At 36.0% G+C, this 25,129-nt stretch overlaps 1 protein-coding gene across 1 annotated transcript in view; it reads right to left on the bottom strand.

Moving 5' to 3' along the window:
• Positions 1–25,129, bottom strand: part of LOC141561848 (uncharacterized) — a 327,004-nt gene that overhangs the window by 109,913 nt on the left and 191,962 nt on the right. Inside the window, exon 13 of the mRNA XM_074301949.1 lies at positions 24,806–24,940. Within this exon, the coding sequence (XP_074158050.1) occupies positions 24,806–24,940 (135 nt within the window). The remainder of the gene's footprint in view (positions 1–24,805; positions 24,941–25,129) is intronic.

Below are 25,129 nucleotides of genomic sequence, written 5' to 3'. Positions count from 1 at the left end.
ATTATTACGATACTTCATGCAGTCATTTAAGTATCTTCAGGCCTATCTGCAATGACCAGCAGCAGAAAGTAGCAAAGAAACACATAATGATGAAAGAATGAATTTTACACTTGAAGCAACAGGCAGCTTTACATTTGGAGATGACATTCAGAACTATATAATGATACTTCTTACCATGGAAATTTATTGAATGCTCTATCTTAGAAATAAATTCCACTTCAAAGATAAAATGATTCCTGATGCCAGATGGACAAAAGAAAACTCTAACAATATTTGAAGGAGGAAATACAGGTTTGGGCTTTGCAATCAATTTTCCTAAATAGCATTTTAGAAATATTTGAGAAAACTGGAAAAATAATGAGGAAATGCTGTGAACAAAAGACTATCATCCATTATAGATGAAAACAAGTGAAAAACTTGAGGTTTACTATCCTTTGTATAGATTTCGGTGATGTCTATGGTAATTATTTGTAATTTCAGGGCAGCTAGTCACCTTTTTCTCTTCCACCTCTTAGAATTCTTTTTTTCTTCTAAAACAGTTCAAGTGCCATGACCTTCAGGAAGTGTTTCCTCAACTTTCCTTATCCCCATTTATTAACATTCTTGACCCATTCAAATGAAATTGCTATTGCTTTTTCATATTCTCTGCATTTACTGTTGTCTTAGTAAAATGTAACTTCCTTGAAGGTAGGGACTGTTTTACTTCGGTAGGGATATAAAGGTATGATATAAATTATACCTATTTCAATATATTATTGTAGGAATCTCTGTCTTTCTCTTGTCATTGCTGTCAGAGGTCAAAGTTGCTATTTCTATTGCTTTACTCCTTCTTCCTACTGATTTTTAAAGGCAATTTCCACTTAGAAAAGCACCTATGATAATTTCTATTGTTTGATAAATCCACAGTGATAACCCTGAACTCTAAAGGATGTCATTGACTTTTATGTTTCTGATAACTCCTTCCAATTAACCAAACATATTCAATTAGATTTACCATCTAGATTTGAAATGCTTTAGAGAAGATGATAGTTTGTATTTTCAAAATGGGTTTCCCTGGAAATTCCTTCTACTTAATTTTTAAACTATTTGGGATTTTGGTAGGAAGTACATGTTTTTTGATTACTAAGAAAATTGTCTTTGCAAAATATAGATTTTGTGGGAAATCACAAGAAATTATAAGAACATATAGTTTGTTAGATATACAAAAACCATCAAACTCTTTGATCTCAAAGTTGTCATGAAAATTAATTTTTATTGAGGAATGAATATATTTATCATAATTTTGAAGTTTTGTTAAGAATTAATCAAGATATTAAAATATGAAAAATTGGGTCTGTATTGATGAATATAATATTTTACTATCTTGTCAGTTATATACTGAATGTGAATATTTAATATGTGTGTATGTGTGTGTATGCATGCATGTACACCATGGCATATACCATCAATCAAAATGTACCTATCCTTTTTTTCTCATATACTTTAAATATACCAATGGATAATGCATGCTTCATTAAGTAAAAAATTACTTAAGACTTTAGGATTAACTTGGTAAAGTCTGGTAAAGTCTTTTGATATTATACCTCCGAATAATCTTTTTTTCTTCTGAGTAATCATTCATAAAGGAGGAAATGGTCTGTGAAACCAAAGATAGTACAACATTAAGAATTTACATCAGACAATATAGGAATCACACAGATTCTCATCTGTGTGCTATCAATAGCTCAAAATTCTAAGTACAATTGAGATCGTGCCATCTGAATATTGTGACAGCATTCTATCACTGAAATCCTCTTACATGTTTCTCTTTGGGAACAAAAGAGAGCAAGATTAAAATAAGTTGAAATTTAAAGGGAATATAAATATCAAAGTGATGTGTGAGAGACATTGATATTTTGATCCCTTTGGTCACAGATTTTAAAAGATGCAATAATGGATTTTGAAATATCCATTGTGCGCCATGTGCAATGTGGCCAGGGGAACATGACCTACCTGACCTTTCTTGACTTTCAATCATAGTATGTCAGCTTCAGGTTGCTCCACTCTCAATTGTAAGATTCGATATAATAGATTGCTTCATTCTTGTTGGAAGATTTGGGATAATCTCAATGACATTCTGTGAACTTCTTCCTTGAGATTTTGAATTCCAAGTTGGGTTTGCAAAATACACTAATGACATGGAAAAACTCACAAAGGTAGACAACTAAGAAATCTGGGCTCTTTCTTAGCTAAGCTAAAATAAGCCAAGCTAAGCATTCAGTGGGTTCATTTTCTTCCCTTCCCCACATTCAGACAATTGATTAATGATGACACCAAAATTCAGTGAGTAAGACAGACAATATCTTAAAATAGTAGGAAAAAATTTTCCCCCGGTTTCTTCAGTTTTACTTGTCTTCATTAAGGAAGAAACAAGTGAAACTATATTCAATCTGAGCAACGTTGTCTGTGAAGTCAACTTGCAGTTATTTTCTTTCTGCTTAGAAACAAACTATTATGTTCAATCAAGCATTTAAAATTGAGCAACTTCAGGCTCTTTGAAAATTGATTAAATACACATATTCAAACTGATTTCTTTCTCATTCAGCTGTCTCCCATGGATCTGGACAATTACCAAATAAAAATTCCCTCCTACATTGCTTATGGACCCCGTCTCTAAATGCGATGTGGAAACAGGACTATCATGGAAAGATGTGGGTTTGTTAACATATTGATGAATCACATCCAAGACACTTGAAATGAAAAGACAGATAAATGCAGGGACTGAAGTATGTGAAGATTTGGTGTCTGGATGTTTCTGACAACATATTGGTCACTGAACATTACCACATCATAGAATTACAGTATTAGAAGGGCACTCAACAACAGACTAAAACAACCTAGACCTAAAAAACAATTCCAACTAATACAAAATCAATAAGAGCCCATCAAGCCTTTGTTTGAAGATCTCCAATAAAAGGGAACCTATTCTCTTCTCACACAATCCACTTCATTTTGGCATAACTTTAATTGTTATGAAATTTGTCTTGATATCAACTTTAGATTTTTTTATAATTATCATTCAGTCTTCCTAGTTTTGTACTCTGGAGCCAATTTTTTAAAAAAGTACTTATTTATTAGAAAAAAATTAAAACAAATATTCATGGCATTTAATTTATTTAATATATTCCCCAGTTACAGTTAAAACAGATATTTTACATTTGTTTGTAAATTTTTTGAGTTCTAGGTTCTCTCCCTTATCCCCATTCCCAATTAAAAAACCACATGTACAGTTATAAAAAGCATTTCCATAAAAGTCATGCTATGAAAGAAAACAGATTTCTCATCCTAATAAAAAACTCAAGAAAAATAAAGAGAGGGAAAGAGGGAAAGAGGGGGAGAGGGAGAGAGGGAGAGAGAAAGAGAGAGAAAGAGAGACAGAGAATGAGAGAGAGAGAATGTTTCAATCTGTATTAACACACAATTAATTCCTTTTTTCCCCCCTAAGATCATAAGTCCTTCAGAGTTTTCATGGATCATTGTTCTGCTGAGAATAGCAAAGCCATTTACATCTGTGATCATTCTACAATATTGCTATTACTTTGTATAAAGTACATTTCTCTTTGCTTGAGTTCATGGAGGACTTTCCAGGTTATTTTTTTTTTTTTCTGAGAGCATCCTGCTAATCATTTTTCAAAGAACAATAATATTCTATTATAAACACAAAACACACTTTACTGAGCCATTCCCCAATTTATGGGCATCTTCTCAATTTCCAATGTTTTGCCCTGAGAAGAGAGCAACTATAAATATTTTTGTACATATGGGTTGGTTTCCTTTTTTTTTTTTTTTTTTTGGTATTCATAACTATTAAAGGTGTGCTTAAGTCAAAGAACATGCATGAATTTATAGCCCTTTGGGCACACATTATATCTTTTGATCATTTATAAATTGGGGCATGGCTCTTATTTTTTCTAAATTTGACTCATTTCTCTGGAGCCAAATTTTAATGAACCAAATACTTCTCTAAGATGACAGCATTCTCCTACATGATTAATATTATAACACCCTGATTCTACTTTATATGAAGCTTAATATACCCAATGAGTCCAACCTATCCTCAGGAGGTAGAAAATCAAGATCCTTAATCTTCCACAGAAATTGGATATATCCTATACATACACAGTTGCTTGCATGTTATCTCTAACATTATAATATGAACTCCTTGAGGAAGGAACTGTACTTTTGGATTTTTTTGTATTTCTAAAGTTTAATTACCACAGAATGAGTGCTTCATGAAAGCTTGCTGACTTAGTGACTGACCACACTGGCTTCTGTCCTCTGGATGTTCTCTACCTTAGTAATATTCTTAAATTATGCTACCCAGAACTGGATATACTACTTCAGATATAGTCTGACCATGGCAGTACTATCAAGTCTTTATGCTAGGAAGTTATGTTTTTCAATGTTACTCAAAATAATTTTATGGGTTTTTTTGGGAGATTGGTTACCATTTTGCAATGGTGACCCATATTAGGCTGGCAGTCCACTAAACTTTCCAGATCACTTTCAAACTCACTGCTATTTAATTATATCTCTTCATCTTATACTTGTGAAACAAAATATAAGTTCTCTGAGGGCAAGATCTTTTTTCTTCTTTTTTTTAAATCTCAAGGACTTAATATTAGTGCGTTGTAAAGGGCTAGAACTGAGCAATGCACTTGGATAATGAAGCACGTGAGACTAATTGCCAATTGGACGGTTCCCTATTAACTTGTTTAAGGTTGACCCTCCCCAGCTGTTCTGTGCTGACTTGATTGGTGGGACAAAGAGAGGGAAGTGACTTGTGTGGGAGGAGTAAGAGAAACTTGGGTGGTGGAACTCACGCTCACTTGCACTCGTGACCTGGCGTTGGAGGTGACGGTAAAGATCTAGAATAAAGACATTTAGTGATCCTGACTCCTGATGATTTCTGGAAAGATAGAGTTCCAGCAGTGCCTGGTACATTTTGAGTTTCATAGATAGAGGGAGGATTAAGAACCTTCTGTAATTTATAATCAAATGATAACAGACCTAAAGCTAGTATGGTCTTCAGAAGTCACCAGGTGTGTTCCTCACATTTTACAGATGAGAAAATGGATATAAAATAGGCTGACTTGTCCAGAGTCACATACCTGGTCTTTGAGGTAAAATTTAAATCCAAGTCTTCTTGACTTCAAGTCAAATGTGCTAAGACACGCTATCATGTCAGAGATTTGTCTGGGGGCAGTGAGAAGTTTTTATATTTCAAAGATCACATGCAGCTAATAATTATCAACAGCAGAAGCTGAACCCGTATTTTCTTCAGCTATAATTCTTTATCTTCCAGCCATGATGCTTCTTACTTTGTACAAGACAGGGACTTAAAATGTCTGTTGAATTGAGTTATGGTGAATACTTGAACTCAATGGTTCAAATGAACTCAAATCAAACAATATATGATGCAATAGTATTAATGTGGAGGATCCTAGAATCCCAGGAATCCTTCCATCAGACTTTGCTTGAGTTTGGGTCTTCTTTAGGATTAAAGATATTTGGATCCCTAAGTAGTACCAGAGGACCATTCAGAAGGAAAAAAATCTCATCAGTCATCTGAAATTAATTACATTAGTTATATTATTACTTACAGAATTATTTGTTACAGAAAAAGCTTAGATAAAAAGGAAAAACAAAACAAAACAAATAGTCCCTTCCTAGGAGTATGAACTCTACTAGGTGAACATGATCTTCATGCAAAAATGTAAGTGCAAAGTGATTATAAAAGACGAAAAGTAATTTCAAAAGGAGGAGAATACTAAAGCTGATGAGGTCAAGAAAGGTGTAGGAGTTTGAAAATGAAGGAATATATGGAGTTTGCAAGGAAAAGATGAGGGAAGAGTAGAAAACAAGAATGAGGGACCACTTTTATGCAAGGTCCAGAGATGGGATATCAGATATCATTTGTGTCTTAGCCATCCAATGGACCACTTTGATTAGAAAAGAGAATGTAGTAAGAGAAACAATAGGAACTAAGACTCAAAAGTTGGAAGGAAGCCCAATTGTTGAGGGTTTAAATTTCAGATGGATGGCTTTGTATTTTATCCTAGAATGAGGAATCATTTAAGATTTTTGAGAGTGTGTGTGGGTATATGGGACATAGAACACCAATTTGACTACTTTGTGGAAGATATGTTAAAAGTTGGAGAACTAGTATAGAATGACCAACCAATGACCTATCATAGTGGTCCAGGTGAGAGATTATAAGAGCCTCTAAAAGCAAAACATTTAGTGGTGAAGGAAAGTAAGATTTTGTCATAAACTATCTCCTGGGCTTGTTCATGAACGATTCTAATGCATATGGATGAAAGTAAAGAAATAAGCATTTATTAAGCACCTACTCTGTGCTTATATTATCTCATTTGATCCTTACAATAGCCCTGGGAAGGAGGGGATATTATAATTCCCACTTTATAGTTGAGGAAACTGAAACACACAGAATGTAAGTGACTTTTTTAGGATAACAGAACTTATATAGCTGAGGTCAGATTTGAATACAGGACTTCCAGATTCCAGGTCCAGTGGTTGATGGGACAAATATATCTGTTCTCTATGTGCCTTCCTAGATGACTCTGGGTTAAGTTTGAGGGAGATTTTTGCATGTCAAAAAAAAAAAATAAAAGACAAGGGTGAGTGATAGCTAATAAAAGAAAGAAAAGCTGAGGAATAATTCAGTACATAGTTTAATGAGTTTGAGATGCAATGTTGGTTTCAGGTGTTATAGAATAAGCCTAGAAGTCAGTGGTTAGCTCTCATCTATCAGAGTAAATGAACCCCCACGGAAGTAAAGATTAATTTCCAGTCTGTCCCAAAGAGAAACAACCGCAACAGTGACATCGGGCCATCAGTCAAAAAATGCTGATGGTACAAAAAGGAGCTGTACGGGGGAGGGCGGGTCGAGTGATTTCTGGATGATTCACTGCATTGTATTTTGCGCTTTGCCAGGCATCTAATTCAGGGCTCTGGAATTGTGCTCTAAGAATAATTAAGGATTACTGTGGACAGCTAAGCAGCCATATTTACCAACACACAAGGAGAATTTTAAACCCAGTTATGATTGGCAGAAACCTATGAAGAAGAAAAACAAATAAAAGAGGAGGCTTTTCAGAACCTTCAGAATGAAAAGGGCAAATTCCTGGCATCGTTGGTTATATTAACAGAGGCACAGAGCCCGTGACCAGTTTCTGACTTCACTGAGTCTACAGTTTGATCCAGGCCGGAGTGTGGCTCACGCCAAATCCCATTCAGAACTTTCATGCCTTTATGGCGACAGTAAGGCAGGCACGTTGGCCACGGTATCCACCACCAGTGACATCCAGCCAAAGAGAAAATGTAGACTCATGGAGACAGGACTGGTGTCAGAGTCAAGAAGTTGTTTTTGTTTGGTTGGGCCCGATTCTTCATGATCCCATTCGGGGTTTTCTTGGCAAAGATACTTTGCCATTTCCTTCTGCAGCTCATTTTACAGACGAGGAACCAAGGAAAATAGGATAAAGTGACATGAACAGGACCACACAGCTAGATCTCTCTATTCACTGTGCCATCTAGCTGTTCCTGGAGTCAGGAAGTCCCCAAGTTCAAATTCTGACTCTGGGCAAGTAACTTTACCTCTCAGTTTTTAAGGCAATTCTCTATGACTAGATAGATATGACCTGCAGTTGTAGAGGAAATTTTCCTATTGCGAGTGACCCATGACAATTAAATAGTAGGCTGATCTTAAAACAACAACAACAACAACAAAACCATGAAACAAACTGACAAAGAAATGAATGGTTGAGATCTTGAGAGATGGGGTGAGCAAGCATCATTCTTCACTTTGGTAATGATTTGCATGTGCATTATTTGTCAACATTTTACAGATTATAGACTTCTTTAGGTCCCTGGAAAACTGGTGGCTGAGAAAAGTATCCAAATTTAACATCCTGAATTCCTGACAGCTACAATGGAAACTTTACTATATTGGGTGGCCTCTGGGTTTGAGTGTTTCATGAAACACAAGCTTTTCCTCCATTGGTTAAGTCAACAATAAATTAACAAGCATTTATTAAATGATTGCTGTATGCTAGACACTGTGCTTAGCATTGAGAATACAAATAAAGGAAAAAGGTTGTCCATTTCTTTTCACAGAAAATTATTCAGCTCTGGCAGAAATAATTTAATCAATTGGTCAACAAGCACTAAAGTGCTTCCTATTTTCTCTAATATTTCTGCTAAACAGTAGAGATACAAATAAAAATAAGCAAGACAGTTATTGTTCTGGAGGAACTTTCTCATTTTTTCTTTTTAAAAATAAGTGTTTTGCTTTTAATTTATGAAATAAAACAACCATTTCCACAACACAGAGAATAAAAAGATAATTTTACATGAAACTGCAAATGTATAATATACAAATTGCTATTTCTTTTAAATATATAAAAAGCTATCATGTAAATATATTTTTCCTTTTTTCCTCCCCCCCCCTCAAAAGGTGGCTATCATTAGTCCCTTATGTGTGTGTATATACTTAAAATTATTCTATGGAAAAATATAAACAGCTAAGTACTTATAGATTACATACTGAATGGATAGGGGAAAAAAAATCTCAAGAAATGCTCTATGAAGGTGGGATTTGAGATGACTCTTGAAGGAACTCAAAATGCGGCAAGGTGAGGAAAGAAAGGATTTCAGACCTGGAGGATAGTTACCTTAAAAGGAGAGATGGGCAGAATGTTGTTTTCAGGGCCAGTCAAAAATTAGTGCAAATGTAGCAGTCAAGAGTAAAGTCTATTTTGGGAAAGTAACCATGGGCCAGTTAATGATCTACTTTAAATTTCAAATTTATATTTGACCCTGGAAGTAATAGGGAGCATTGGAATTTATGGATGGATGAGTATATATGACATGATCAGACTCAAATTTAGGAAATTTAAGAAAAATCACTTTGGAATGTTATAGGAGAATGAATTAAATTTGGGAAAGGAGACATGGAATTGAGGTCTATTGCAATAGTCTGGGTGAGGGTTAATGAGAACCTGAACTAAGTTGGTGGTTGAGCAAATAGAGGAGAAGGGGATATACAGGAAAATGCTGCGAGAGTAGAAATGATAAAACTTGGAAACACAATTGGGTAGGGTGAGTGAAAATGAGAAGTCAAACATGACATTCAAGTTGTGAGTTTGAATAACTGGAAGGATAAAGATCTGGAAATAATAAGAAAGTTTGGAAGAGAGAAAGTCTTTGGGGAAAGGTAATGAGTTGGGTTTTGGATGTGTTGAACTTAAAATACCTATGGTATCAACATTTCCAGTTTTCCAAAAGCTATTTGTTGATATGGAACTCCAACTCAGGGAAGAGTAGGGTTCAAAATAGAGATCTGGGAATCATATGTAAATTGAACCACTGAGAGTTCATGAGATCATCAGATGAAATAATATAGAAAGAAAAGAATGGAAGTCCCAGAGAGATCCTTAGAGGACATCTCTAATTAAGCTACCTAACATGAGTGAAGAACTAACAAAGGAGATTAAGAAAAAGTGAGTCAGGTGAGAGGGGTGTCATGAAAACCTGAAGAGGAAAGAATTATCCATAAAGAGGTGATATACTAATAATTAATAATAATGATTAATAACTACCTAGTTGACCTCTTGATTGACAGGACTAAATGCTGCAGAAATGTCAAGGAGGTCTGGTGTTTAAAAAAAAAGTCATTAGATTTGGAAATTAAGAGATCACTGATAACTTTGAAGAGAGCCGTTTCCATTGAATGATGAAATAAAAAGCAAAATTGCAGAAGGTTTAAAAAGAATAAGAGGCAAAGACATGGGGGCAATTAGTTTATTGTGCTTTTTTAGTGAATTTAATTGAAAAGAGCAAAAAGAGATAAGATGATAATTGGGATGGTAGGATCCAATGGATTTTTTTTTTTTGAGTATGGCAGAGTTTTAGGCAGCAAAGAAGAGGCATGTATATTTTGAAAGACTGATGCAGGAGAGGGAATGATAACATGGACCAGGGGTAGAGTTAATCAGCAGAAGTCAGGATGGGATAGAATCAAGGGGATATTTAAGGAGGCTGACTTTGGCAAGATCTTTTGTCCAGGACCAGAACTCATAAGATAATGAGGAATTATTTAAGGGGATTATGAGATAAAGAAGTTGAGAAAAGGGAACATTTGGACAATGGCTTCAATTTATTTTTCGATTGAATTATGCGATGAGGTCCTCACATATAATGGAGATGGAGCTGGGAGTGAGGCCTTTGGGAGGCTGAAGAAAGATGAGATGGCAGAGATTTCCATGGATATTGCGATAGTGAATTGATTAAGGATGTGTGAGATAATTCCCTTGATGCAGTGATGAACCAGTTGAAATAAGATAATCTGCATTTATACTGGACCCAATCAGAATATTTTTGTCATCTCTTTCAGCTCGATTCAATAGGATAAGTAAAGAAGGAGTGGTGAAATAATCAGGGATTGGGAAGTGGTAAGACATGATCAGGGACAGGACATGGAGGTGAAGCATTCAAGAGGAGAGGATAGTGTAGAATTAAATTAATTCACTAATGGGCTGAGGTACAGAAAAGAGATTATAGATTAGTCAGTGAAAAGGTGATTACCTGGGAAAGAACGATAGAGAGTTGCACTAAGAATGACAATGAGAAACATGTGTATGGGTTGTAAAGTATATGAAATGATAGAAATAGAATTTTTTTCATTAGATAAATGAATCTTAGAGCTTATAAATATAAAATGGCATAATTATAAGTGATTCCAAAATGCTTTCATTCTATATGATATCATAATGATATGATTATGTGTGTAGCCAAGGTGGGGAAGTGCATCAAGGGAAGGGGGTAAATTGGAAAACTGGGAAGTTAGGGCTGTTGAGGAAGCTTCCATAGGCATGGTGGAGACCCCCTAGTCTGAGGGGAGGGGTTAAGGAGTAGAAAGGAACAATGAGACAGCTATTGAATTAATAAAAGAAGGATGGATAATGCCTTAGATATTGACAGAGCCCAGGATCTGCATTGGATGACAAATTTAGGTAGCATGAACTTCAAAGGAGGGGATATTATTGACAAATGATGCTAGAAGGCAAGGAGGAGCAAGGTATATTGCAAATGCTTCACCAAGATTAGTAAGTAGGGAAATAAGAGAAAGTAAGGCTATTTTAGAAAAGGGTGATAAAGGAACCTGTGTTATTAAGTGAAAACCAGGTATCAGTTATTACCAGACATTGAAAAGAATTAAAAAAGGAAGAGGTGGAAGGTGAAAGTTAGTATGTTAATTATTAAGCAAGAATTCCAGAAGGCACAATGGAAGGATCAGCATGTCTGTAATGGGACATTGTGGGAAGGGTCAAGGTGAATAGGTGTGAGGAGGCAGAGAGTTGGGCACAGGAAGAGCTGTTGGGATTTAAAAGCCAAAAATTAAGATTCATCAGGATTGGGAGAGTACAACGGGATGGGAATAGGTTAATGATGGATAAAGGATAAAAATCACTGAAGACAGATCAGTGGAGAGAAGAGGGTGATTATACTCTTCTGGATCCTTTCTTAAGCCCCCACTTCATGGGCAGGTGATAATACTATATCCTAAAGGGCCTCAGGAGAAGTATTGTCCAGAGTAACCAGGGGCAAGAGGAAGTATGAAAACCTAGGTGACTTCAGTGCCAGGCCAGAGCTTGAGAAAAAGCCTCATTCAAGGCTTAGAAAATATTTTAGAGTTATCATCTTATCTTAAAGAAATGTCTTTGATCAGTAAAGACCAGCCCCTCTTCTGTAGGCTACAGTTTTAGAGGAGGTGATATCCAGTGATATCCATCATTTTCCTTGGGGCACTTCAAGATTAAATGACTTGCCTAGGGTCTCATACAACTGGTAAACTTCACAGGCAGGATTTGTACCCAGATTTTCCTGGTTGCAAGCACAGGCTAATTTGAATATCAGTTATGAAAAAATATAATTAGTAAGATAAATCTGGCTTCAAAGCCACATGTGCCAAAACTGGCAGCTTCAGATTTCTTGTACCAAAGTTTCTATCTATTCATGTGGCTAATCGAACAATGAATGCATATGTCATATATATGCATATATACATGCGAGCGCGTACACATCCTTATTTGAAAATGTGAATTTGTATAATAGCTTTTTGAAAGGCCTGTCACTGCTCACTGTCTCCACTCAGTTGTTCCTCTCAGTGGGAGCTGACATTTTGCTGATACTTCATCAGACTGGACTGCCTGCTGGGAACCAGATTGGTAAGGGGAATGTGTCTCACTGCTGGAGTGAATGGGAGATGTATTATTTAAATACAATTTATCTTACAGCAACTTTGAAAATCAGATTTCCCATTCGTGCCGGGATGGAGATGAATTTCCTCCATCTCACTTCCTGTATGCCATTGAGACGAGGGCCGTGGGACCTGATTAGATTCTTAATTGTTGTTCGGTAAGTTTGTGACACACGTTCTTTCTTTGCCCTGATTTAGATAAGGTCCCTGCTTTTATAGCAGAGAGTGACAAGAAAGAACCAAGCTTTAGGCATCAGAGAAGAGATGAGAATCGGGCCAGAGGCTGTTGGGAGAATGCCACTGTCTTATCGCCAACAGTTTTCCTTCAAGGTGAATATTTCAGAAAGAAGCAGATGGTCCAAATAGATTGGGCTCATTACCTCAGTCATGCTCATTTTGGAAGAAGATGGTTAGAGTATATTTGTAAATATAAATGGTTTACTCATTTTTAAAAATAATGGTTTGGACTCCATTGATGACCTCATTGACATAATTACTATTTCAATGAAAAATCAACATAGGGGATTATTTGATTGAGCTAAATCAAATGTTAATTAAATCAAAATGTTCAATCTGGTTATGTGTTTATAACCAAATTTTGAAAAAGACAAGAAACATAGAAAAGTCTTCCTTTCAAATAGCTATTAGTTATTTCCCAATACAAATAATATAATGCAGTAAATGTACTACTGGATTTGGCTTGGGAAGATCTGAGTTCAAATCCTGGCTCATAATTACCTCTTGTTTGACTTAAGAAATCAATTAACCTCTCAGCTGATTGATGAAAATATCTACATGTTGTTTTTAATAGAATGAGTTCGTATATCTAAAGCACATTACAAAAGCTCTCACCTAAAATACCCGTTGACATCATTATATCATCAATATCACTCTTACATTCAGGTGATCATTTGGGAAGGAATATAAATTTCTATAAACAGGAAATGGTCCATTTAGTCTTTGTAAGAAGTCCAAATTTTCTCACTAAAATGTCTTCAAAAACATATCCAAAATGATACAACCAAGTTGTCATGCATCTACTTGGACCAACCATATAGTCTTATTGATGACCGATATATTTGTGAATTGTAATATGTGCTAATATAAAATTCTTTTCTTTTTCCTGATGCTGTATAGTATTTGTACAATGTCCAAACTGGAAGATATCATGGAATGTTACCATCTATAATGTTCTAACATTCTAAAATTCATACCTTCTGACATAGAAGTTAGAGGGAAGATCTTTTTGGTCATCCTTTATAATGTAGCTCCTTGAAGGCAGGAGATATTTTATTTAAAATTTTATCTGTCTATCTCATCTACCTACCCATCCACCATCCACAATCCATCTATTCATCTACCATCCATCTATCCATTCATCTATCTCTCTGTCTATTTCTATGATCCATCTATCTGTCTATTTAGCTATCCATTTATCATTTATCTATCCTATCTATCCATTTAGTTTTTTATTCATCTATTTATTTACTTATCTTTGCATTCTTCTATACCAAAACAGTTCCTTGAATAACTACTTATCTAATTTGTTATGTATCTAACATTTCCATTTTATTTATCCATTTATCTATTCATCCATGCTTCCATTTATTTCTTTATTTTTCAATCTGTCTCTATCCATTCATTTATATCCATCCATCCATCCATCTTTCTATTTATTTATTTATCTATATTCATGCATTTATTTATGTATCTATCTAGAAGGGATCTGTTATTTCATCAGCATGGAGAGCAAGGAATTTCCTCTATTACTATATATGGATACATTTTTATAACTTAAGAATCCAAAGAATTTGACTGGAAGGGACATTGAAAAGTTAAGTGTCATTTTTAGCATCATGATGTCAGAATTTATCAGAATTGGGATTTGAACCATCAGGTCCTTGTGGCCATCTCTCTGACTATGTCCTTTGTTTTTCTATTTTGCATAAAGTAAGCACTTTATAAATGCTTCCTGGATTGGATTGAATCTAGTACAATCTTTTCATTTGTCAGATGAGAAAAGGCAACCCCAGAAATAAAGAATGACTTTCTTGAAGTCACATAAGAGCAGAATCAAGATTCAAGATTTAATCTCTGGACTCCCAGATCATGTTCTTTTTACTAGAAATCATTTAGTATTCTTGAGATCATAAAAACAAACAAACAAAAAAAAATTATGAGAGAACTTGGGAAAAACAAGCCAGGAGGTCCAGAAGAATTATTGTATCTGGAGAGGTACAATGGACAAAAAGCTAGACATGGAGTCTGAAAGACTTGAGTCTTTCAGTTGGACCAACCATATAGTCCTATTGATGACCGATATATTTGTGAATTGTAATGTGTGCTAATGTAAAATTCTCTTCTTTTTCCTGATGCTAAATAGTATTTGTACAATGTCCACACTGGAAGATAGACAGCTTCTGATACTTACTTGCTATGTGTCTCAGGAGAATCATTTAACCTCTGTTTGCCTTAGTTTTATTACCTGCAAAATGGGAATAAAAATAGCACCTATGTTGCAGGTTATTGTGAGGACAAAATGAAAATAAATCGTAAAGTGCTGAGCTTAACTTCCTACAATATAGCATGACATATATATGTGTGTTTATTTATACATATCTCCACCATTATTGGAAAGTAGGATCTTTGAAAAACATTTAAGAGAATGTGGATTTTTCAATGAAAATTCAGAAGTGACTTCATTATTATCTTCAATTGTCTAGTCATTCTAATTGATATATATTTAGGGGCAGATCAGTTCCCTGAGAGCCTCCATATCTGTGGATCATAACACCAGAAGGGTTTGCAAGGCAGTCTGCTGACACAGATGTCAAAGATTGGGAACGATATAAATTGGATGCAGAGGGAAGAGGAGAGAAGGTCCGACAATGCAACAGCCTCTCAGTCAGAGAGGTCAGAGAACAATTGCCTTTCAGTCTCCTTGTATCATCCTCTCACAAGAGGAGATCCATTCTGGGTTGGATCTCCAAGCAGCCACTGTTAGGTGGCTCCCATGTATTTCATCAGCTCTCCATGTATTCCAACAGATATATTTATTTACTCCTTCCTTCTTTCTCTCCCTTCTTTCCTTCTTCTTTTCACTCTCTTCCCTTCCCTTTTTCTTTCCTTTATTTTTCACTTATCCTCTTTTTCCTCCCTCCCTCCCTTTCCTTTCTTCCTTCTTTTCTTCCCTCTTTCTTTTGCTCTTTTTTCCTTCATTCATTCCTTTGTTTGTTCCTTCCTTCCTTCCTTTTTAGAATGAATGTGTGAATTCATCGGTATAGGAATTTCTCAATAATGAATTTATGGTCTTAAAAGTTGCCTAGAATCCTGAGTAAGTGACTAGCTCGAGATCAAACAGTCCAATATGTGTCAGAACTAAAATTGGCCCAAACCAGGTCTTCCTGGTCCAATGACTGGCTCTTTCTCCATTTCCCCATGGCTGACATTTTAGTTTTCTATGACCACAGAAAATTAAATCAATGGAAATGGGCAAAATGTAGAGACAGCATTGCTTCTTATTTTTAGTGTTGTTTTTAATGGTATTGCCAAAGGCTGGGCCGATGGAAAGCACTCATTTAAAGATGACTCCTTTTAACCTTTGTCCCTTTCTCCAAAAGATTTCTGGTACCCTATGGATTTCCCTATCTGAGAGGATTCTTCCCCATTTTCCCCCTTTCCCCAAATCTTTCTATTTCTATCTTTGGAACACTAGTGTTTATGTAAAAGCCGACATCTTCAGGAACAGCTTTTCATCTGTTCTCTATGCTAAAACATATTATCCTTTATAACCCATCAGTTTTTTTACAGTTCATTATGCAGCATAACTAGGTTTTTAAATTATGTAAGCACCATAACAGGATGTTTAGAAAAATGCTCTGTGCTATCACCAAATAGAGGCCTTTTTTAAAATGCCGCGTGCATTCTTGGTGAGTTCTGCGTGATGTATTTTAAATGAGTCTGATAGTTTAGACTCATTCATTTTTCTAAGTATCACATTATGGTGATTACAGAACTTGTGTGTGTGTGTGTATGTGTGTCTATAAATGCAGATATAAACATGTAACTTGAATTTTTGAAAGATCCATTTTGTTGACTAGAGTTAGACTTGGGAATCCTGAAATCTCTGGCTTAGTAGGTTTGGAAATATATTTGTAAAGAATGTATAATTTTGTTATTAACAATTAAGAACATATTGCCTATCACCACTTCTCTCTTAGGATAGTTGTGAAATATGGTGTTAACGGAGAAGTAGGAGTAATGGATAAATATGCTGAGTTGGAGTCTGGGAAATCTCAATTTGAATCGCATATCACAAACAAGCTTCATGATTCCTTTAGGCAGGTTACTTACCTTCTCTTATTCTCAGTTTTCTCATCTGCAAAAATGGGAATATTAACAGTATTCTCAAGGTTGTTTCAAGGGTCAAATGGGATAATTTGTGTATTTTATAGTTATGTATTTTATAGTTATGAACAATTATTACTAAATAGTCTTTAAGCCCTGAGAATAGGGACTGATACACAAACCTGTTGTAATTAATATTTTAAAAATAACTAGGACTGTATTCTCTTTAAGAATGTTATCAACAAAATGTGTGCATTACTCCACACTTGGAACACAGTTAAAAGATGATTATTGACAAGTTCAGTCTATTTAATATTTTTTCCATGCAACTAAGGGTCCAACCCTAGGAAATCTATCTTCACTGTTGAAAGCTAACTCAAATGTTTTTGACACCTGGAAATTTGTACCTTTAAGTTTCTTTAAAAATGAAAAGCAAGCAAAGTTGAAAAATATCAGGGCTGGCTAATTATAGGTCTGAACAACTTTTACTCTGTTCTAAGTGCTTGTCAACAGGGACAGAATGACAGATACAAGGTAACCATCCAGTTACCTACAGAAAAACATATGATTGGACATGTATTAAGTAATCTATCAATCTAGGTAGAGGTCTATCCTTGGGGTAAATACTATGCCCTTTCAAATATGGTCAGATCACTAGCAAAGTGCCCCAATAATATAGATGTAGGTGTTTGGGGTTCTTAAAATGATATTTGGCTGAAGGAAATTCAATTCACAGTTTAATCTATGTACGATGAGTAATGCTATGTCATTTTCACCAATCAGGTTTTCTAGCCAGTAAGCTCCTTGGGGAAAGAGATTATGGTACATCCCAAACTCCAAGATGCCACTTGGTAATTTTCCCCTGAAACCCATTTCTCTTCCAACTTTGTCCATTTTTTGGTGAAGGTGGCGCCGTCTTGTTAGTCTTCTAGAAGAGGTTTATGTTTCATTCTTTCCTCATCTTACATTCCCACATCAAATCCCACATCCCACATTGATAACATCTTTCTCTATAATCACACAGCCCCTTGCTTACTTCAGTCAAACGTTATTTCTTGTTTGAACCATTGAATAGCCTTCTAATTGGTTATCCTTTTTCCCATCTCTCCCTACATTTTCTAATCTATCTTCACAGGTATCAAATTGTTCACCTTAAAATATAAAAGTTAATCAAGTCACCATTCTATTCAAAAATCACCTATCACAGGGTCAGCTAGGTAATGCAGTGGGTAGAGCACCAGCCCTGAAGTCAGGAGGACACAAGTTCAAATCGGATCTCAGACATAACACTTCCTAGCTGGGTGACCCTGGGCAAGTCACTTAACCCCAATTTTAACCCCAATTGCCTCAGAAAAAAAAATCATCTATCACTCTATTACCATAAAATCCAGTTTGGCATGCAACAATCACTTCCTCACCCCTTCACAATCTGGCTCCCATCTCCCTTTCCTTTATATTTCACATTATCTATTTTCATTCATTGTTTATTACAGTCAAACTGACCTTCTAGTTGTAGTACAAATGTGGCATTCCTTCTGTGTCAACCATTAGAAATTCATTTAAATTCCTTGGGCTTCATTTTCTTCATCAGAAAAATGGGGATCATACCAGCAACTAGTTCTAGAACTAGAATGATACTAGTTCTAGAACTACAACTAGTTCTTCATGGGGATGAGGAGTGTCTGCAAGCTTTAAAACACTAAAATAGCTTCTTTGTTTGTTCTTTCCTTACTCCTCTTTCTCTTTCTCAGCTTCATGTTTTCCTATGAATAATCATCATCTTGATCTCCACTTCCATATGTTAGCACAATGGATTATCCAGATCTAAGATGCATTCTTTACGAAAGCTTTGTGTGCTGCTTCATCTAATCTGCCATAGTTTTTTTTTTTCCCAAAGTCTATCTGGATTCTAACTCCTCCTCAAGAGCTTCTATGATTCTTCTTCCTAATTATATATTGATTAGCTTGATTTCTTTTGAAGCTTTTTGATATAATTTTGAATAGCCTTTTTTTCTTCTAAATTGTATACATGTTCTATAGGTGTATATTTTCCTGAAGAATGTAAGTTCCTTGGCCCTCTGTCATTTTTGTTATACCCCTATATATAACATTTTGTTATATATGCTTATATTAAACTAGATATTTAATATTTGTTGAATTGAATGAAATTCTCTAAACTTTGTAATTCCCCTTTGTCTACTCTCTTATAGCACCTGGCTCCTAACATAATGTTCTGTCTATAAGAGACACATGGTACATATTTCTTTATGTAATTATAGGCTCTTGAGTTTGGAAGGATCTCAAAGACCACCTAATATTTATTGTTGCTCAGTCATTTAGTTGTGGCTGACTTATCATGACACTTGTGGACTGTCTCAGGCCAGTACTGTCCAAGAGATTTTTCTGGTAAAGATACTGGAGTGGTTTGCCATTTCCTTCTCCAGTGGATTAAAGCAAACAAAAGTTAAGTGACTTTCCTGGACTCACACAGCTAGTTTCTATGGCTAGATTTGCACTCAGGACTTCCTGACCTCAGGCTGAGCACTCTATCCACTGAGTTAAACTACTCCTTGTTTTATAGATTTTATAGATGAGAAAATTGAGACCAAGTTAGATAAATTATCTGGTGTCAGTACTGAACCCAAAGCTTTTAAATCTAGATACATTGCTACTTTCTACTATACCATGATTGTACTTTTATTTGAATGCAATCACTAATTGGAATGGGACAGAATCAGACTTGATTTCTTTGAGACAATCAGATCCTAAGAAGCAAAATCCCTATATTAGTGTTTTAACCTTTCTTCATAATGTATAATCTTGGATTATGGTCTTGATCATTGTTATAGTTAAAAGACTTAGGAAGTCTGCATAGGTGAAAGAAAGAAGGACCCAAATCTTAGTTTTTATGATTTAGAGCCCAGCTATCTGATTGTTAAGCCATACTATCTGGCCACTAACTGTCAAAGTAACAGGCTGATATATCTGTATTCCATGTCATGAGGCTCATGAGTTCCAGTATTAAGAGTTTAACCAAAGCTTCTTTATAACAACATGGTGCCCAGCTAGGAATTCCATTGATTTTTTAGGCTGTTCACCAGAAAAGAAGATGGATATATTTATTATTTTCCCCCTTTTAAGGTAACTTCTTTGTTTAACTCATTACTTTTTATTAATCTACCATCTTTTTGTCTGAAAAGAACAATAAATCCAGGAAATTTCTTTCAGGTGTCTCCCACTAGAATTTAATTAGTATATCCCATCAAAGCAGCAGCACATAAGACAACTGAAAAGTTTTTTTTTTTTCCAATCAATTACAAGGATGATGTCTTTTTTTTTAGTTGGACCTGTCCATTTTGATGACTAAGGTTGAGAAAAAAAGATTTCTAGTGTGTCCTGGAAAAGAGTCACAAATCCCCATCTCTTTGCTACACTGACTTTCATTTTCAAAGTGTTCACAGGACAGTTGATACTCAACTCCCAAGAGGCCTTTTGGAGCAGCCTTGAAAAAATAAGAAAGGAAAGGTAAAAGGAATACAAATTTGTATTATAATCTCAAGATTAAAACAGACTTCTGTTATGGCTTGAGGGAATTGGAAAATATACTTACACACATATATACACATATAGTAACAAGTAAAATAATATATGGTAATAGGTATATAAGTTTATATAACACCATAAATGTTTGTGTATCTCAGTGTGTTGAAATCTGAGGAGGGGAAAAAAAAACATCCTTGCAATCTCTAAGGATTTCTAGCTTTTTCCTTCCAAATTCCCCGTAGAAATCAACATGCTACTATGTCTTGTCACTTTGGAAAAACAGATACAGAAACTGATTTTTTTTTTTTGCTGAAAATATCTTTTTAAAAAGTCGTTTCTTAAGACTACCAATGGAAACAATTTTGATAGCTATCTCAGGAAAAACTTGAATAGAATAAGAATCTAAAATGGGATTACTTTGGGATGGAAGCTCAGGAAAGATCATTCAGGAAGGGGTTTCGAGGTGGTGGGATTCTAGACTGTTTTCTTGGTCTTTCTTTTGAGATTTTAGGGGGTGTTCAGGCCCTCGTGACTACCACCATAAAATGGTATCTTTGACAGGAGCATCAGGCAGAAAAATGATAGTCTGCTTTATTGAATAGTTCTTTCTATCCACGATTAAAGGGGGATGAAAGGGAACTCAGGCTATTTAGTTCAGACTCCCATACATGTTACATAAAAGGAAACTGAGACCAATAAATTAGGTATTTTTGGTTGTTGGGTTGTTATAATGGTTATTTTATCATCAAAATCTTCACCTGAATTAGGATTCCCAATGGAAGCAATTCCTGGGCAGAGAAAGTTAGAAGTTAGAGAGACTCAAACTGACAAAATCCTTTGGTTATGGGCCTTAGCAGTATATAGTTCTCAATAAATGCAAAATAGGCCATGTTCAGCCCTATCCACTCAATGTCTCTCCAAAACGGTGCTAGCTTTTCAGAAGAGGTCCCCCAAATTCTGTACATGAAAGACAGAGAACTCCCAAACTGAGCAGAGTGGGACTGACTTTTTCTAAGGGAAGTCCAGCTTTGCCATCTTAATGTTGACATTGGACTGTCCCTGTATCACAAGGTGCCCGTCCTCAGTTACAGCTTTGATTACAGTCAGCCCAAAATATCTTAAGCTACATGCTGTAGAAAACAAGGCCAGGCCATTGATTGTTTTTTGTCATCTAATAGATTGGTGGAAGAAACAGGATATTCTGCTGTTCAAAGTAATTTGTAACAGTGCTTACCAACCTGAGCGGTGCTGATGGAAAGCTCTGTTTCATTAGTGTCCCTGAAACAATTTGAGATCTTTAATTAACAATACATGAGAGGGAGAGACACTGGTTCCCACCTTCAGAATTTTAGAGGGATTTCTGAGGCTTGGAACAAATAAGGTTACTTTGCTTCTTAAAAAAAAATACCCCCCCCCCCAAGAAAACAAGATCTGGCTTTCATCAGGTTAAAAAACTTCATGCTAGCCCCTTGCTCCTTGATTTCAGCTGCCAATCATGACTGACTCATTCACTAGAGCCAGTCTTATTCATAATTTCATTTTGCAGTTAGACAAAAATATCAGAATTGAGCAAAGTTATCTGATTGAAAAATAATATGTTTTCCAGAGATTACGGTGACCTCTCTACTTGGCTGATTTACATAGACCTTCAACTTCTTTTCCATCACAGTGGGAATAGAAGAGGTAGCTCCCAGTCTTGTTTATTCAGCAGCTATTTTAAGGAAATGTTATCAGAATAAATTATATTTACCTAAGGGTATGGTTTCCACCTCCCATCCCTTTTCTTCCAAGGTATGATTTCACTACTGGGAAAATACTCTCTGATGCCTGGGAACCAATTCCTTGCATTAGGAGGTTAAGTCATTGGTCCAGGACCTCCCAGCAATTGTAGATTCTAACTGTTAGAACTTCATTTTTTCTCACTTCTCTTCCCCGACCTTGCTTTCCTTGTCTCCTTGGAACAGAATAGACTTCAGCTACCAAGTAATATGTACATAAATGTCTATGTGTGTGTGCATGTGTATATACGTCTCTGTGTGTATGTATGCACGCATGTATATGTGTGTGTGTATGTATGTATACAGAATGTATATTGGGGAAGGATTGTCTGGAGCCATTGAAAAATGAAATGGCTTGCCAAGGTCACACAACCAGTATGTATTAGAGACAATGGGAAGAGACGGTAGTGGATGGCCAGCTGGTTTCTGAGCTAATAATCATACTTCCAATTTTGAGAGCATTTAAAGGCTTGCAAAGAACTTTATATGCACAGTATTATTTGAACTTCATAGGAATAATGTGGAGTAGGGGTAATTATTATCTCCATTTTTATAGAAAAGGAGGCTGAAGTTCAGAAGGATTAAGTGTTTTTCCTACACTTCCACAACTGATGGGCCCAAGGTTGAAGCTGACTGCATTTCCTTCAGGGTTCTATCAATTATGACTCATCTAAATGGCACCCATCTCCATGGAACCGTGGGCGGACATTGTTGCTGGCCTGCTCCAGTTGAATGGTCATGGGGCAGCTCAGAACAGCTATGAGGCAATTTGCAAGCAGGACATGGAAATTTGGGAGGCATTTTGTGGAATCCAACCAAAGGCTAAATTATTTTAAGAGATGTGAGTAATATAAAGGCATTCAAGGTTGTTTTACGAACTGAGCCCACAGAGTAGAAATAGGCCTAGAGGTAGAAATTCCCTTCCTACTCCCCATCTGTCACCTAAAAATTACCTCTGGTCATCTCAAGTTTGAAAATGTTGGTCCCAGGGAATATAATAATTAATAATGACAGCCGCAGTTAACATTCATATTGTATTTAATATGTGTCAAGCACTGCAAAGCAATTTACAATTATTATCTTGTTTGATCCTCACAACAACACTGGGAGGTGGGATTCTATTATTATCACCATTGTACAGTGGAGAAACCCGAGGCTTGCAGAGATTAAGTGTCTTATACAGTGTAATACAACTAGTATCTGAGTTCATGTTAGAACCCAGAATTAGTCTCAGCACTCTGGGCACTAAGATGCCACTTAGCAGCCACATAAAAGACACATAAAAGAGTTAAACCATTTTGGTACAGTTGAAAGTATGCAAGTTTGGGGGTTGAAGAACTTGATTTTGAATCCAGAATCTGCTGCTGCCTATGTCACCCTGAGCAAGTTATTTAACCTGCCTGGGGCTCAGTCTCCTATTTTGTAAAATGAAAGAGTTGGGAAACATGGCCTCTACTGTCCCTTCCAGCACTAGATTCACAATCCTTGATTTTTCAAATCCTCTATTTAAAGACCTTTATATACAACACTATAAAAATATCTGGGTTCAAATCTTGCCTCGTGGGGCAGCTAGATGGCATAGTGGATAGAGCACTGGTGCTGAAATCAGGAGGACCTGAATTCAAATCTGGCCTCAGACACTTAATACTTCCTGGCTGGGTGACCTTGGACAAGTTACTTAACCCCAACTGCCTCAGCAAAAAACAACAAATAAACAAACAAACAAATCTTGCCTTTCTATGATTCTGAGCAAGTAATTTAACCTCACAGTGTCCCAGATATATTTCTAAAACTGGCATTTCAAAAGAATGTAAATAGTCTTCTTGAAAAGGGAGTTGTCCATATACCACCTCTTTGGTAGCTATTTATATCTCTACTAAATTAGAGACATAATTAAATCCAAACTTCTGATGCAGGCCGGATCATACTTGCATGGACAAAGGAATATCCTTCACTCATAAAAAGAAGGTAAAAGGAACAGGAGAGACAACTGGGCCAAATCTCTTCTTCTTATGGCCATATCATGGCCAATCAACAACTATCAACAATCTATCAAAAATTAAGGGTCAGAGGCAGCTAGATAGTACACTGAATAGTGTACCAGCCCTGAAGTCAGGAGGATCTGAGTTTAACTCTCGCCTGAGACACTTAACACTCACTAGCTGTGGGACTCTGGGAAAGTCACTTAACCCCAATTGCCTTGCAAAAAAAAAAAAAAAGAATTAAGGGTCAGTTCCTCTGATTTTCCAAGGCCTATGTTAAAATCAAATTCTGCTGTTCCTGAGGATTTCATATAACTTCAGATCATTTCAACTGGTTTCTCTGTCCATTATTCTCTATGTATTTTGACCATAAGATATATATGTAAGAAATGCATGCTTCAGAAAAACAAAACAAAACAAAACAATTATCACTATCTGTTTGTACCCTTGTTCTTCTCTGGTTAGGAGTCTGTGACTCAGGTCTGTTGGAATTGTTGGATAAATGGTTCTTCAGAGCCCAAATGGTTACTAGCTCAGGGCTCTCTTAAATGCTTAGTATACAATATAATTATTTGTTCACCTTAATCTTCTTAGTGTAAGATACCCTGAAATGGGATCTTTCTTGCATCACTAAGGCTTACCAAGAAACTATGAAGATAAAGGTAATTAGTCCATTGCTCCATGTCCCGTCCTCACTTGTATCTGGGGGTTAATAAGGTGGACTCACCTCCTGGGGCCACTAGTAGATCAATTAATAAGTGACCATAGGGTGTTTGACAAAATGGAAAGCAACATTAATAATGAGAAGAAAGGAAGTGGTCATCAGATTATACCTTCCTGGCATCTGTTGCCGTGGTAACCAGATTTGCAGGTGCACGAACCATTTTTGGCACTGCATTCCAGGGTGTTCTCCTCCATACACTGACATTCAGAAGAACAGCCAGCTCCATAGGCTCCCTTGGGACAGGCTGCAAGCAGATTGAAGCAAATTGGTCACCTGCAAACTCAGCTTTCCCTAGTTTAAATTGTTAGCACACAGGCCTGACGCTCTGCAGTGCCTGATTATAGGGGGAAAACAAGGGGATCATCCTATCTGCCAAAAACAATAGGGAAAAAAATGTCTTTTCAAATCAGGCAATTCATTTTCTTTTTGGCAA

This window comes from Sminthopsis crassicaudata, chromosome 3 (assembly GCF_048593235.1).
Source record: "Sminthopsis crassicaudata isolate SCR6 chromosome 3, ASM4859323v1, whole genome shotgun sequence".
Classification (NCBI taxonomy): Eukaryota; Metazoa; Chordata; class Mammalia; order Dasyuromorphia; family Dasyuridae; genus Sminthopsis; species Sminthopsis crassicaudata.
Note: the sequence above shows the minus strand (reverse complement) of the source record. Positions and strands in the feature narration are given on the sequence as shown.